General features: G+C 33.1%; 1 protein-coding gene across 4 annotated transcripts; it reads left to right on the plus strand.

Moving 5' to 3' along the window:
* The first annotated feature begins 483 nt into the window (after window positions 1-483).
* Window positions 484-7075, plus strand: LOC105761805 (ethylene-insensitive protein 2). 4 transcript variants are annotated; one of them, XM_052624486.1, is made up of 9 exons: window positions 484-678; window positions 1314-1404; window positions 1680-1932; window positions 2278-2364; window positions 2466-2576; window positions 2658-2870; window positions 3425-3610; window positions 3705-6326; window positions 6417-7075. In XM_052624486.1, the coding sequence occupies exons 3-9, from the start codon at window positions 1684-1686 to the stop codon at window positions 6801-6803; spliced, it is 3855 nt and encodes a 1284-aa protein (XP_052480446.1). In that variant the 5' UTR covers window positions 484-678; window positions 1314-1404; window positions 1680-1683; the 3' UTR covers window positions 6804-7075. The 4 variants fall into 4 exon arrangements, with proteins under 4 accessions (XP_052480446.1, XP_052480445.1, XP_012435186.1 ...); XM_052624485.1 differs by having other exon boundaries at window positions 1683-1932; XM_012579732.2 differs by having other exon boundaries at window positions 1314-1932.
* The last annotated feature ends 6650 nt before the right edge of the window (window positions 7076-13725 follow it).

Consider the following 13725-nt stretch of genomic DNA (forward strand, 5'->3'; position numbering starts at 1 on the left):
TGACAAAATATATTAATGTCATGAATAAATAATTGTCTTTAGTTGCTCACTTTTGAAATTAATAGGGATTAAATTGCTCTGAAATTTTTCGAAAGGACTAATTTGTTCAATTTCGAAATTGAGAGGGATTGAAGAGGTCTTTTTACCGCAATTCGGATGACAAAAAGACCTAATTTTAAGGACCAATTTAAAATCTGAATGAAAGCTTAGAGATCACTAGTGAAATTAACCCACATATATGTTTTTAGACAGATGAGATAAAAAGGAGAGAAAAAGAAAAGTAGGGGAAAACGTTAACTGTCTTTTAGACCTTTCAAGTTTCAATTTTTTTTTTTTTTTGTTCTTTTCTTTTCTTCTGTTTGGTTAATGTTAAAAAAAAAAAAAAACGCTTTTCTTCAACATGGCTTGAAATGGAGCCCACACCTTTGAAATATATATCATGCAATCCCAGTATCCATCTCTCTATATATTTAACTCCCTTTGTTTTTTTCTTTCTTTTTCTCTCTCTCTGTTTGTGTGGAAAAAAATAAAGAAAATGGTGTCATAAAAAGAAGAAGAAAGCATCTTCTTCAAAGATTTACTCTGTTAAAACCCCCATACTTTTGACAGAGATTGCCAGAGAAAAGGATAGCAAATAAAGCTTTAAGAAAACAACCTTTCATGAACTTCACCACAAAGGTAAAATAAATTAAAAGAAAAGTTTTCTTTACAATCCCTAATTTTAGCTTCGTGTAGCTTCTAATTGTTATGTTGTTCTTTTTTAGCTTTCTGTGTTTTCTTCCTTTTATGTATATAATCCACTTTCAATTTTATTTTATTTTATTGTATTTTATTGAGTTGAATCAGATCCATAAAACTTGAATTCTCTTTTGATTTTAGTTCTTGAGGGTTTGGTTCAATTTTGGGATTCTTTTTGGGGGGTTTATTGAAGATCTGAGCTTCTTTATTTTTGGGTTTTTTTTTTATGTACTGATATTCAATTACTATTGATTAGCATTAATGGTGAAACTGAGTTTAAAAACTGAAAAAAAAAATGGTGATGGTGCTTTGAATGCTTTGCTTGGTTGAATTTAATTGACACTGTTTTTGTTTTGGTGAAATAAAACTAGTTTGTAGTATATATAGCTTATGAGATTCACTGTATGTGGACTTTAATGAATTTTGCCTCTGGTTCAAATCCGTTTTTCGCCATTTTTAGACTATAATTTGGTTGTAATTAATCTTTAGATGTTGATTTTAGAACTTTGAATTTTCTTTTTTTTGTTTGTGTTTGTCCGGTTTGATTGATTTGGATCCGGTTTTTTATTTTCCAGGTGCATTTGAAGGACGGTTCGTTGTTATTGTCTTGATTACGACTGAGAGTATCTTTCGTTTATGCTGGTTCAAGTCAATTTCTTGCCTAAGGTCTTGACAGTAGCGTGTTAATAAATTGGATTTCAAGCATTAAATCGGGATATCATAATTGCAGCTAGTGCTGGAATGTAAAGTGCATTTAGATCCCTGCTAGTCGTGCTGTTGCATATACATTCGTTTGCTAGTTAAGCTTCTAGAAAATGGGCTAGATGTGCATATCATCTTGAGGTTTAGTTTTCATGAACAACCGTGTAATTGTGTAGTTCGTTGAAGCGTTTACGGTTCTTTTTTGCTATTCCGAAGTGTTGTTGTGATTTGTAATTTAGCAGCATGGAAGCCGAGGCAGGGAATGTGAACCTCCAACCTGGTGGTGTTTATCGGTTGCTTCCTGCTGTTTTACCTGTTCTTCTAATAGCGATCGGGTACATCGACCCAGGGAAGTGGGTTGTAACTATCGAAGGAGGTGCTCGTTTTGGTTTTGATTTGGTAATCCCAATGCTTCTTTTCAATTTCGCTGCCATTTTGTGTCAATACCTATCGGCTAGAATCGGTATAGTCACCGGAAAAGATCTTGCTCAGGTACAGTTCGTTTGTTTTTATCGTTTATGCTTATTGCAATGTTACTTTCTCATGCTTTGGCTGAATGGATTAATTGCTATTTTAGTACCTTCTAAACGTGAAAAGTTCAATTTAATTCTTTTTAGCTTGTTTTAAATAGAAAAAAAAAATGTAATTTTAGCCCCTTTCAAAGTTACAAAGTACAGTTTAAGTCATTTTAATACAAAATTTTTAGCTTTGGCCCTCCCAAAGTTTGTAAGTTTTATCTCGGCCCCCATCACATAATTCCTAGTTTTGCCCCTGGACTTTCATGCCTTTTTGTGATTCTTATTATGATTTTATTTTTTTTCCTTCTTCGGATAATAGATTTGCTGTGATGAGTACGAGAAAACGACTCGAATTTTCTTAGGAGTTCAAGCAGAGCTTTCCATGATTGTATTAGACCTTACTATGGTAATAATTTCCAGCTGCCTTTTGCAATTTATTATGAACTAAGGCTACCGTATCAAGTGATATTTATTTTTATTCTCGAACTACTGTTCTTATTTCACCAGGTTTTGGGTGTTGCACACGGGATAAATCTTCTCTTTGGGATTGATTTGTCAACAAGTGTTTTTTTAGCTGCTCTCGATGCTGTTTTATTCCCGGTTTTCGCCTCTCTCTTGGTAAAGCCAACCTGCTTCTTTTATTGCACAACCTCTTTTGCAACATCATCAACAACGATCTAATCGGTTTCCGATAATTAGGATCACTGCAGGGCAAGTTTACTATGCATGTATGCAGCTGGTTTCGTATTGCTTTCTTATGTTTCCGGAGTGCTCATCGGTCAACCCGAAATTTCTCTTACCATGGCTGGGATGCTAACTAAGTTGAGTGGCGAGAGTGCATTTGCGTTGATGAGTCTCCTTGGAGCAAGCATCATGCCCCATAATTTTTATCTACATTCTTCTATTGTTCAGGTATCTCTCATTGGACTGCTTATATATGCGTATATATGTGATTTGTGTTTATACGTATCTTATTTTGGGCTTCAGTATCGGGAATCCTATATCATTTGGAAATTTCATTTCTCTAAAGAATTCGATTTTCTTTTTCCCGACAAAACTTGGGTTAAAAAAGCCTTTTCAGAGTCTTCACTTTCCGAATCAAAGGTGTTATATATAGGGGCGAAGGGAGGGAAGGCAAGCAGGGTCCTTGGCCCCTCCTAAAATGAAAAATTGTGCTTCTACTGCTTGAAGCTTTATAAAATTTTAAACAAATGAATGGTAAAATTATAGTTTGGTCCCACAAAAATGATAAATTTTTTATTTTAGTCCTAAAAACTACAAAGATATATGCCAATACAATGGTGAAATTGCATTTAGCTCTCATAAAAATATGTAACTCAATCTCGTCCCCCCAGAAAAAATTTCTGGCTTCTCCCCGCACACAAATATAGTGTGGTTTTCTAGAGTTTACAATTTTCGACTCAATCATTGTCGATTTTCTGAACTTTTCTTCTTATGTTACGCAGCAGTATCAAGGACCGTCAAATATTTCAAAGAGTATCTTATGCCACAACCATTTCTTTGCCATCGTATGCGTCTTCAGTGGCCTTTTTCTCGTAAATTACTTGCTGATGAACTCGGCCGCAAATGTCTTCCATAGTGCCGGCCTCGTCTTGCTCACTTTTCAAGATGCTATGTCACTACTCGAACAGGTTTTTCTCTTTTTTTTCTGATAAGCTATTGGTTATAATGACATTTTACGAGTTGTTTCTATATATTTCTTGATGTTAAAAATGATTGAAACAGGTGTTTAGGAATGGAGTACTGTCCATAATCTTTATGCTGGTTATGTTCTTATCGAATCAAATTACTGCATCAACCTGGAATCTCGGAGGGCAAGTTGTTTTGCACGGTTTCCTCGGGCTTGAAATACCGGGTTGGCTTCATCGTGCAACAATCAGAAATATTGCATCGGTTCCGGCTCTTTATTGTGTTTGGACTTCCGGAGTCGAAGGGATATATCAGTTGCTTATCTTCACTCAGGTTATGATGGCTCTTTTACTTCCATCATCAGTGATCCCTCTCTTTCGGGTTGCTTCATCGAGACCGATCATGGGTGTCTATAAGATATCTCCAGTTGTTGAGTTTCTGGCACTGACTACATTCATGGGGATGCTCGGGTTAAAGATAATATTCGTGGTAGAAATGATTTTTGGGGATAGTGATTGGGCCAGTAATTTGAGATCGAATGCTGGTATTAGCATGTCTGTTCCGTTTGTTGTTCTTCTCGTAACTGCTGGTGCATCGTTTTCTTTGATGCTTTGGTTAGCTGCTACTCCTTTAAAATCCGCTAGTTCCTTGTACGAAGTTCAAGCATGGAAATGGGACTTGAATAGAACTGTTCCCGAGGCAGCTATAAAGAGAGAAGAAACTGGTTTAAGTGAAACTAGATATCATGGAGATGGACCTGCTCGTATCGGGGAAAGATCATCAATACCCGAAAAGTCTACTGAGAGTAGTTTGGATTTATCTTCTTCGGATTATGATCTCGATTTGCCCGAAACAATTATGGAGTCTGACCAGGAAATATGTTTGAGTACTGTTAACGAGAACTCTTCTAATATTATACAGCCTAGTCCCTCTGTTTGTAGCACCGAGGAGTCAGTATCTATAACTGATCCAGCTTCAACGGTAGTTAACGAGGCTGCTGGCGATGATTTGCCGAGCACTAAAACTCCACAGATTGAATCGACGAATCCCATGGAGAGAACAGTGAGTTTAGAGGGAGATCTCCTGATCGATGACCTCGGAGAAACTTGGGAGCCCGAAGAGCCATCAAAACCTCCTTCGGGAAGTATCTCGTCATTAACATCGGACGGCCCTCCTTCATTCCGGAGTCTCAGTGGGAAAAACGATGACTGTGGGAGTGGTACCGGAAGTCTCTCTAGATTAGCCGGATTAGGTCGTGCTGCAAGGCGTCAATTAGCTGCCATTCTTGATGAATTTTGGGGACAACTATACGATCTTCACGGCCAACCTACCCAAGAAGCAAAGAAACTCGATGTATTATTAGGTATTGATTCTAAGCTCGTAAAAGTGGATACTACCGGGAAAGAACATGGTGGGTATTTCCCTTCAGTAGGAGGAAGAACATCCGATACACTGATCAGTTCAAGTCCGTATGTGTATTCAAGAGGATCATCTCCAATGTGGTCAAGTCACATGCAATTATTAGATGCTTATGTTCAAAATTCGCGCCGTAATGTTGATTCTGGTGAAAGGAGGCACTCTAGTTTACGAACTGCAATGTCTGGTGACACATGGGATTATCAACCAGCTACGGTACACGGATATCAAATGAAATCTTATCTGAATCGAATTGCGAAAGATAGAAACTCCGATAGCTTTAATGGTCAAATGGAGTTACAAGCACCGAATTCTCCAGCCCTCGGACCTACAAATTATCGAAACTCCATGGCTTTGACATTAGAGCAAAAATTGCAAAACAGGATAACTCCTGCTCACGAACCCGGATTTCAGAATGTTGCGGTTTCTATAAATAGCCCGTTACAATCTGAAGGATCTTATTATAACATTGGCTCGCCTGGAACTAATGATAATTCTGGGATATCTGTCAATACAAAGAAGTATCATAGCTTACCATCCATATCAGGGCTCTCTGTTCCTCATCGGGGCCTATACATGTCCGAGAAGAATGCTCCATGGGACAGTTCCAATGGATATGGACCGGCTGCTGGTCAGCCTATGTTTTCAAATGCCGGGTCAAGGACCAGAGTTCCATTGGTCTTTGATGAGCTTTCTCAACCAAAGGGCTATCAAGATGCTTTTCCAGTACAGTTGAGTTCAAGTCCAGGCAGTGGATCCCTTTGGTCTCGACAACCTTTTGAACAGTTTGGTGTAGCTGAGAAGAAACGAACTGCTGGTAGTGAAGTACCTGGAAGTGGGTTGAACTCAATGTCATGGGATACAGCTTCTGGCATGGATTTAGAGTCCAAGCTTCTTCAATCTTTCCGACATTGTATAGTAAAGCTCTTGAAATTAGACGGGTCCGACTGGTTATTTAGACAAAATGATGGAGCCGACGAGGATTTAATCGATCGTGTAGCCGCAAGGGAGAGGTTTCTTTACGATGCTGAAGCTAAACAGATGAACCAGGCTATTTGTACGGGCGAATCTCAATACTCATCTCCAGAAAAGAAGTACGGTTCAACACTGAAGAGCAACGAGGCAAGTCTCGCCAACATTTTAATTTCATCTGTTCCTCAGTGTGGCGAGGGCTGCATTTGGAAAGCCGATTTAATAATAAGCTTTGGCGTATGGTGCATTCATCGGATCCTTGATCTTTCGCTGATGGAAAGCCGACCCGAGCTGTGGGGAAAATACACTTACGTTCTTAATCATCTCCAGGTATATTGGTTGCTTTAATTCTCGGGGTATTATCATTACCATATGATCGTTTCTATTTCTCCTTTATATTGATGGCATTTTCATTAACAGGGTGTCATAGATCCGGCATTTTCGAAACCCCGTTCCCCAATGTTACCCTGCTTCTGCCTTCAAATCCCGGCAGATTACCAGCAAAGGTCGAGTCCTCCAGTTTCAAACGGAATGTTGCCCCCAACCGCGAAACCTGGCCGGGGCAAGTGTACGAATGCAGCCACACTCTTGGATATAATCAAGGACGTTGAGATCGCTATTTCTTGCCGGAAAGGTCGATCGGGCACTGCTGCCGGCGACGTAGCTTTCCCGAGGGGAAAAGAGAACTTGGCTTCTGTTCTTAAACGCTACAAACGCAGATTGTCCAATCTAGTTGGCACACATGAAGGCCTCGGTTCACACAAGGTCCCTACATCAGCTCCTCTGTCGGCTTCTTATGGATCATAGCTTCCGTTCTAGTTCTACTCACCGAGATTCACAGTTGTCAAGCTGTTCGGTTTTCAGAGGCAATTCGAGCACCAAATCACGTCTCATGAGACTGCCAAAACCGACCCCTCTTCCCCTTTCTCATGTGTATTAAAAGTTAGACCTGATAATGTTATTTCCATGTATGTTTATATATATACATAGGAATGGGAGTTGTTAACTGGGTGTGTAATTGCAGAAGAACTAAAAGAAAATGGGTTGAAAGGAAAAAAAAAAGTAGAAATTGGTCTAAATAGCATTGGTCCCTTTACTAAAATTTAGGATGCAATTTTCGCATATTAATTTGGCATAATTTAGGATTAAAAGTTAACTATTTCAGGTAAAATGTTTTATAATTTTAAAAGGGTAAATTATACTCAAGGTCATTAAACTATTAAAAAGTTTATGTTTTGATCACTCAATTTTAAGAAGTTACAAAATAATCATTGAACTATTTGAAAGTATTCATTTAAATCATTATTTTTTTAAAAAATTTTGACTAGCTAATTCTAAGTAGTGATTTGACATCGATGCAATTTGACAATCAATATAGTAGATTAATATCTATTGACAGGTAGAACATATCTTAGAACTTAGTTAATTTGGAAGTTTGTGCTAAAGATCGAAGAATAAAATTATTTGAATTTTGGTTCACTGATTTGTAACGATCAAAGCTAATTTATGAAAAAAATACTGAATAATAGAAGGGGAAGCAGTGCATTCAATTAGTGCAAGTAGTGTGTAACATACCAAAAATTTCGATTTCGGATTTTGCGTCGGATCAACATAAATTCGGTTAAAATTTTCAAACAACTTATTTCTGAAATTTTGGATGAAAGGATAAAATTTAAAATTTTAGAATGTTTAATGGATTTTGTACTTATTTGAATTTTTATTTTAAAATTTGAGATTAAATTGAATTTCGATTTAGTTTTAGTGATTAAATTGAATTTCCAATTTTAAATCAGGGATTAATTTTGCAATTAATTTTTTAAATGTTAGTGTCGTATGTGTTGTGTTCTTCATCATCATTTATTAGAATTCATTAGGATGCAGATAATTTCTACAATTTTCTTTTAGTTTAGCCTTCGCGTGTATTTCGTAAAAGATAGATTTATTATTTGTATGTTTAATTTTTATATTTTAATGTGTATTAAATGAATAATTAATCGAGCGGGTCGCTTTAACGACTACTGTAGCACTCCAGATCCGACTGGACTTTTGGGTCGGGTTTGGGGTGTTACACAGTACCAACAGAGAAGGCAATACAACAACAATTTTAATATTCCAGTGACTTAAATGAAAACTTTCAAATAGTTCAATGATCATTTTATAACTTTTTGAAGTTAAGTGACCAAAACATAAAATTACTATAGTTTAGTGACCTTGGATGTAATTTACCCTTTTAAAAAACACTCATTTCAATTTATCATGTTGACAAATATTTTATATTGAAAAGAGCGTTATCTACATTACATGAAAGTAGGGATCAAATTAAATTAAATTAAATTATAGCAATGAAATTCCAAATCTTAGCATAATAAAAGGATTAAAAAAATCATAAGTTGACCTTGTTCAAAAGTTTGTTTGGGTAAAATTATGTTAAGTGACTAAGACTTTTCTTTTATTTAGAAGGAATACAACAACAATTTTAACAATTCGGTGATTTAAATGAAAACTTTTTAATAATTGAGTGGTAACTTTTTGAAGTTAAATGACTAAAACGTAAACTTACTAATAATTTAGGGATCTTGAATCTAAGTTACCCTTTTTGCTCTCTCTCTATAATTAATCCAAAACACATTTTTTTTCTTTTTTTTTATTTGCATAATAAAAACCGTCAATCCTCATCACTACCCAATACTCACCGAGACCTGATCATGGGTCGGGCCACCCACTCAGGCCCGAAGGTTTGTCCAAAAAGTGGGAGGGTTTAGGTAAAAATATAAACTCAAAAATGGACTTGAACAAAAAATAAGACTCTTTTTCTAAATGGGTCAGACCTCGGGTAGGATTTTTCGACTCGAGCCCGGTCTAACCCAAATCAACTGTTTTGTTGTCATTTTGTTATTATATTACTATTTTGTTGTTATTGTTTGGATATTATATAAATTTTATTTTATTGTCAATTTTGCTACTATTTTAGAAGCATTTGCTTGCTAAGTTACAATCTGTTGGGAAATATTTATTGTAATGTTTTTAGTGTATCTGATGTATTATATTTTTTAAAAATTTATTTTTATATAAAAATAATATAAAAAAATTAATATGAGTGGACTCGAGTTTAGCTTTTTTAATTTGAGCTCGGCTTGGACAAAATTTTAGGCTCATTTTTCAGGCCAAGCCAGACCTGAGCCTAGAAAACTAGCCGAAAATATTGTATGAATGAAATTACATATAAATTAATCCGAGGTAGAAAAACATCTCATAAGTATACAAGTTAGTGGCTGGCTGAGTTTTAGCTTGATTGACATCGTCATTGTTGTTAGTGTGGGAGGACGTGGGTTCGAGTGCGCTGGAGAAGCTATGGGTAGTTTGAAGCATTGTATCAAAAAGATCAGATATGATAAAGAACCTATAATGAGATTAATATTAAAAAAAAGTATCAAGTTAATGAGGGCCTGTTTTTTAATGAAAAATAATTCTAGTTTGCTGACATTTTATATTGGTTCGTATAGTTCTTATGTTGCAAATAAACTTTAAAAAAATGGTTTAGACTAATTATTGAAAGATTCCTAATTTTATTCAAAAGTTTAAAAAGACCACATCAAAAATACGTTAGTGGGTTAATCGAAATTTTAGCGGTAGTGACCAATTCGAACAATTGTCTCAATTAGAGTGACTAAATTGATTAAAAAAATTAGAGTGACCAAAATAACAACAACTTTATTTTAAAATGACCTGTGGTGTAATTTATCCGAATTTTTTTGGTAGGTGTATATATATACACACACGAAGGTTGGTGGGATATGCGGCCAGTATTTATCTAACTCTTTTTTTTTTTTTTGCTTCACAATAATTAATTGATTAATTGTTTTGTAGGTCCCTTGCTTTACAATGTTTAGTTAATACTTGATTTTGATATGAAATAGTATACCAAATTCTATTTTGTTTACTAGACCCGTTCACGAGTTAAACTATATCACATTTATTATTATTAAAATATTGTACGTTTTATTCAACTGACCTTTTTATTAATGGTCTTTATAATCATTCTGGTTTATGCTTGACATCTAATTTAGCTGAGACGTTTGCACTTCGCGAAGTTCTTTATTAGTTAGAAGGCTATTGGTATCAATAACATCATTGTTGGTTCTGCTTGTCTTCGGGTTATTACTGCAGTTACTAAGGGTAACATAGATTTATCGAATTTTGGATTCTTGATTATGGATTGTCAAGTTGTTGCTTCTGGGTTCCATAATTTGTCCTTTTGTTGGACACGTCGAGACGCTAATAAGACGATTCATAACCATGCTAAGGTAACCTCATCTTATGCGGATCATACTTAGTGGGATAGCCCTTCCTCGTTTCCTAATTCTAATTTATCTGATGATGCTTTGAATTCTAGTTCTGATGTTTGTAGACGACAATAGGACCGAGTGTATGGAATAAGCCTGTTGGTTTGGGTTTAGTCTTTGTCTTATTTTAATTAATGAAACGAGTTTTACACAAACCCAACTCCATCTAAAATAACTTAAACTTCATTTATTATTATTATTTTAATTCGTATTTGAATTTGAATCGCTACACTTCTAATAAAATTTTAAAATTTCACAAACGAATTTATAATATTATTATATATTATTTTAATTTTTTATATAATTAAAAATAAGTAACAATTTTATAATCGATTTATATAATTTTTTGGGTAAATTATCAAAATAGTCATATTTGTTTACCTCAGATTACATTTTAGTTCCTTATGTTGGAAGTGTTACGTTTTAGCCACTTACGTTAATGTGTTGCAACATTTTAGTCACTGAGCCATTAACGGTGTAACAGTAAGCTGATGTGGCATGTTAAATCATCATTTCAAACAAAAATTTTAGGTTAAATTATACAATTGGTCCCCATATTTTTTCGTTTTGAGCAATTTACTTTTTTTTATGTTATTTTAACTTTTTTTCTTTTTTCATTCTTTTCTGCTTCTCAGGTTACATTTTAGTCACTTATGTTTGAAATGTTACGTTTTAGTCACTGAGTCGTTAATTGTCGTTAATGGTAAGCTAACGTGGCACGTTAAATCATCATTTCAAACAAAAATTTTAGGTTGAATTATACAATTGGTCTCCATATTTTTTCGTTTTGAGCAATTTAATTTTTTTTCTTTTATGTTCTTTTAACGTAGTTTTTCTATGTTTTCGATTTGTTAAAATAGTCCTTATACTTTTATTTTTTGAACAATTTAATTTTTTCTTTTGTTTCTTTATTTTCCTTTTTTCTTCCCTTTAGTTTTAACAAATAGAAAACATAGAAAACTAAATTAAAAGAGACGGAGAAGGAGGAAAATAGAGGAAGAAGCAGAAGAGAATGAAAAAAAAGAAAAAAGAAAGAAAGTTAAAATAAGATAAAAGAAAAAATTAAATTGCTCAAAATGAAAAAAAATATGGGGACCAATTGTATAATTCAACCTAAAATTTTTTATTTGAAACGATGATTTAATGTGTCACGTTAGCTTACCGTTAACGGCAATTAACGGCTCAGTAACTAAAACGTAACATTTCAAACATAAGTGACTAAAATGTAACCTAAGATAAATAAAAGTGACTATTTTAGCAATTTACCCTAATTCTTTTATTCCACTAATAAGGTATAAAATAATAATTATTTATATTGGAGACATAATGGAAATTTGGTGAGGTTTGAACAGTTTTTCTTGTTGAGGATAAGTTCAAGAGAAAACAGCTTTGTTGAAAATAGTATACCAACAACCCTTATTTTTACTTGTTCAAAATATATATATATATATATAATTTTTACGAGAAATTTGACTTAAATGAACCAATTTTGAAATTATAGATATTGTTATTTATATATAAATAATTATTTAATTTCAAAGTTTAGAAGAAGAAAAAAACTTAATTAATCTTATATTAACAACGCATAAATAAGAGGATAATACGTTTCAATAAGACTCGAACCCACAATCTTTTACATTAACAATCATATTCATGTCAATCGAGTTAAAACTTATTCGGTTTAATTTCAAATTTTTAATTTCCTAAATTATCAGTAATTTATTAACCAATAATAGAATTGCAATTTCCACAACTTGACTTTTTAGTATATATATATACACACACGTATAAAAGATTTAATCTTTGACACTAATAGCACTGTTTCAACAACCCAATCCCACTGAAAAGTAGGTATATATATATTCGACAATAATAAATATCTTTTATATATGTAAAATTAAAATTTTGATTCGATTAATTTAATTCTTAACTCGATTTAAAGTTTTTATTATAAAAGTTCTTTGTACAACACAAAATAAGAAAAATGAATCGAATAAAAAAACTCAAAATGATGCAAATAAATAAATATATGAATTGAGATTGTCTAACTTGAATTCTCGACCAATAATCATGAAACGACATAAACTCAATTTTAAATTGTGTGGATATGAATGAAATCGTCAAATTAAACAATATAGAGGGAAAATAAGTATAAAATTTAAATATCCAATTAAGTTTAAATTGTGTGGATATGAATGTGATTTTTTATTGGTATAATAACAAAATTAACTCTCGATTTTACACATTCTATCAATTTGATTTTGGTTTAACAATTTAACTCGCAATATTCACACAAAATGTACAAATATCGAGGGCTAAATTTGTCATTACACCAATTAAAATTATATACAATTGTCAGAAAAACTTTAACGCCATGATTAATTGTCGAATAGTTGATCACTTCCAAAAATTTAAAAAAATTGCTTTAAAATTTTTTAAATGGACCAATTTACTCAATATCAAAATTGAAAGGGACCGAAAATATTTTCACAAAAAAAAAAACCTATCAGCTCTTCTATTCATCGCTTTCACCCTTTTTTTTCTGTTCATTTAATATTTATTTACATTTTTGCAAGTATTATTTTAATTTTTGAAACTTGTTCGAGGGTCGAGTTATCCGTTTTAAATTAATAGATATTTTTGTTCGTTATGATTTTGACATTTAAATACCGATGATGTTAATTACATTTTGTTTATGATTGTAAATTAAATCTTGAATCGGAATTAAATATCAACTAGGCTTGCTAATTGGACTATTAAGATTAGGTAAATTCGAGTTTTGAAAATTTTGAATTATTTTAAATTTAAGCCACTTTTGGTTTTATTTTTAGTCGGAATATTTCGGGTCTGGTCAATTTGGATTGAGTCAATTCGTCTTTTGAAAATTTTTCAAGTCAATATCGATTTAGATTCAGTTTTAGTCATATTGTCTCGAGTTCAAATCATTTTAGGTTTGATCAATCTAGATTGAGTTAATTCAAGTTTTAAAAATTTTAAGTCTTTTCAAATTCAAGTTAATTGCAATTTTGATTCATTTTTAGTCAGACCGTTTTGGGTTATGTCGTTTTTGGTCTAGTGAATCTGGATTGAGTTAACTCAAGTTATAAAAACTTCTAATTTGACTCGGTTTCGATTTCGATTCATTTCTAGTTATACTATTCTGAATTTGGCTCATTTTGGATTCGAATTCCAAGACTCAGTTTTTCAAATAAGGTTATTACGAATTTGAAAAACTTCAAGTTTCGGGTCATTTCATGTTACTTTTTGGATAAGTTCGAGCTTAATTCATTTCAAATTCGAGTCATATCAAAATTTGTATCATTCGAAATTCAGTTTAATTCATATTTAAGTTAAAATGAGTTTAATAGTTAATTTTTTTCCAAGAA

Source organism: Gossypium raimondii, chromosome 11 (genome assembly GCF_025698545.1).
Source record: "Gossypium raimondii isolate GPD5lz chromosome 11, ASM2569854v1, whole genome shotgun sequence".
Lineage (NCBI taxonomy): Eukaryota > Viridiplantae > Streptophyta > Magnoliopsida > Malvales > Malvaceae > Gossypium > Gossypium raimondii.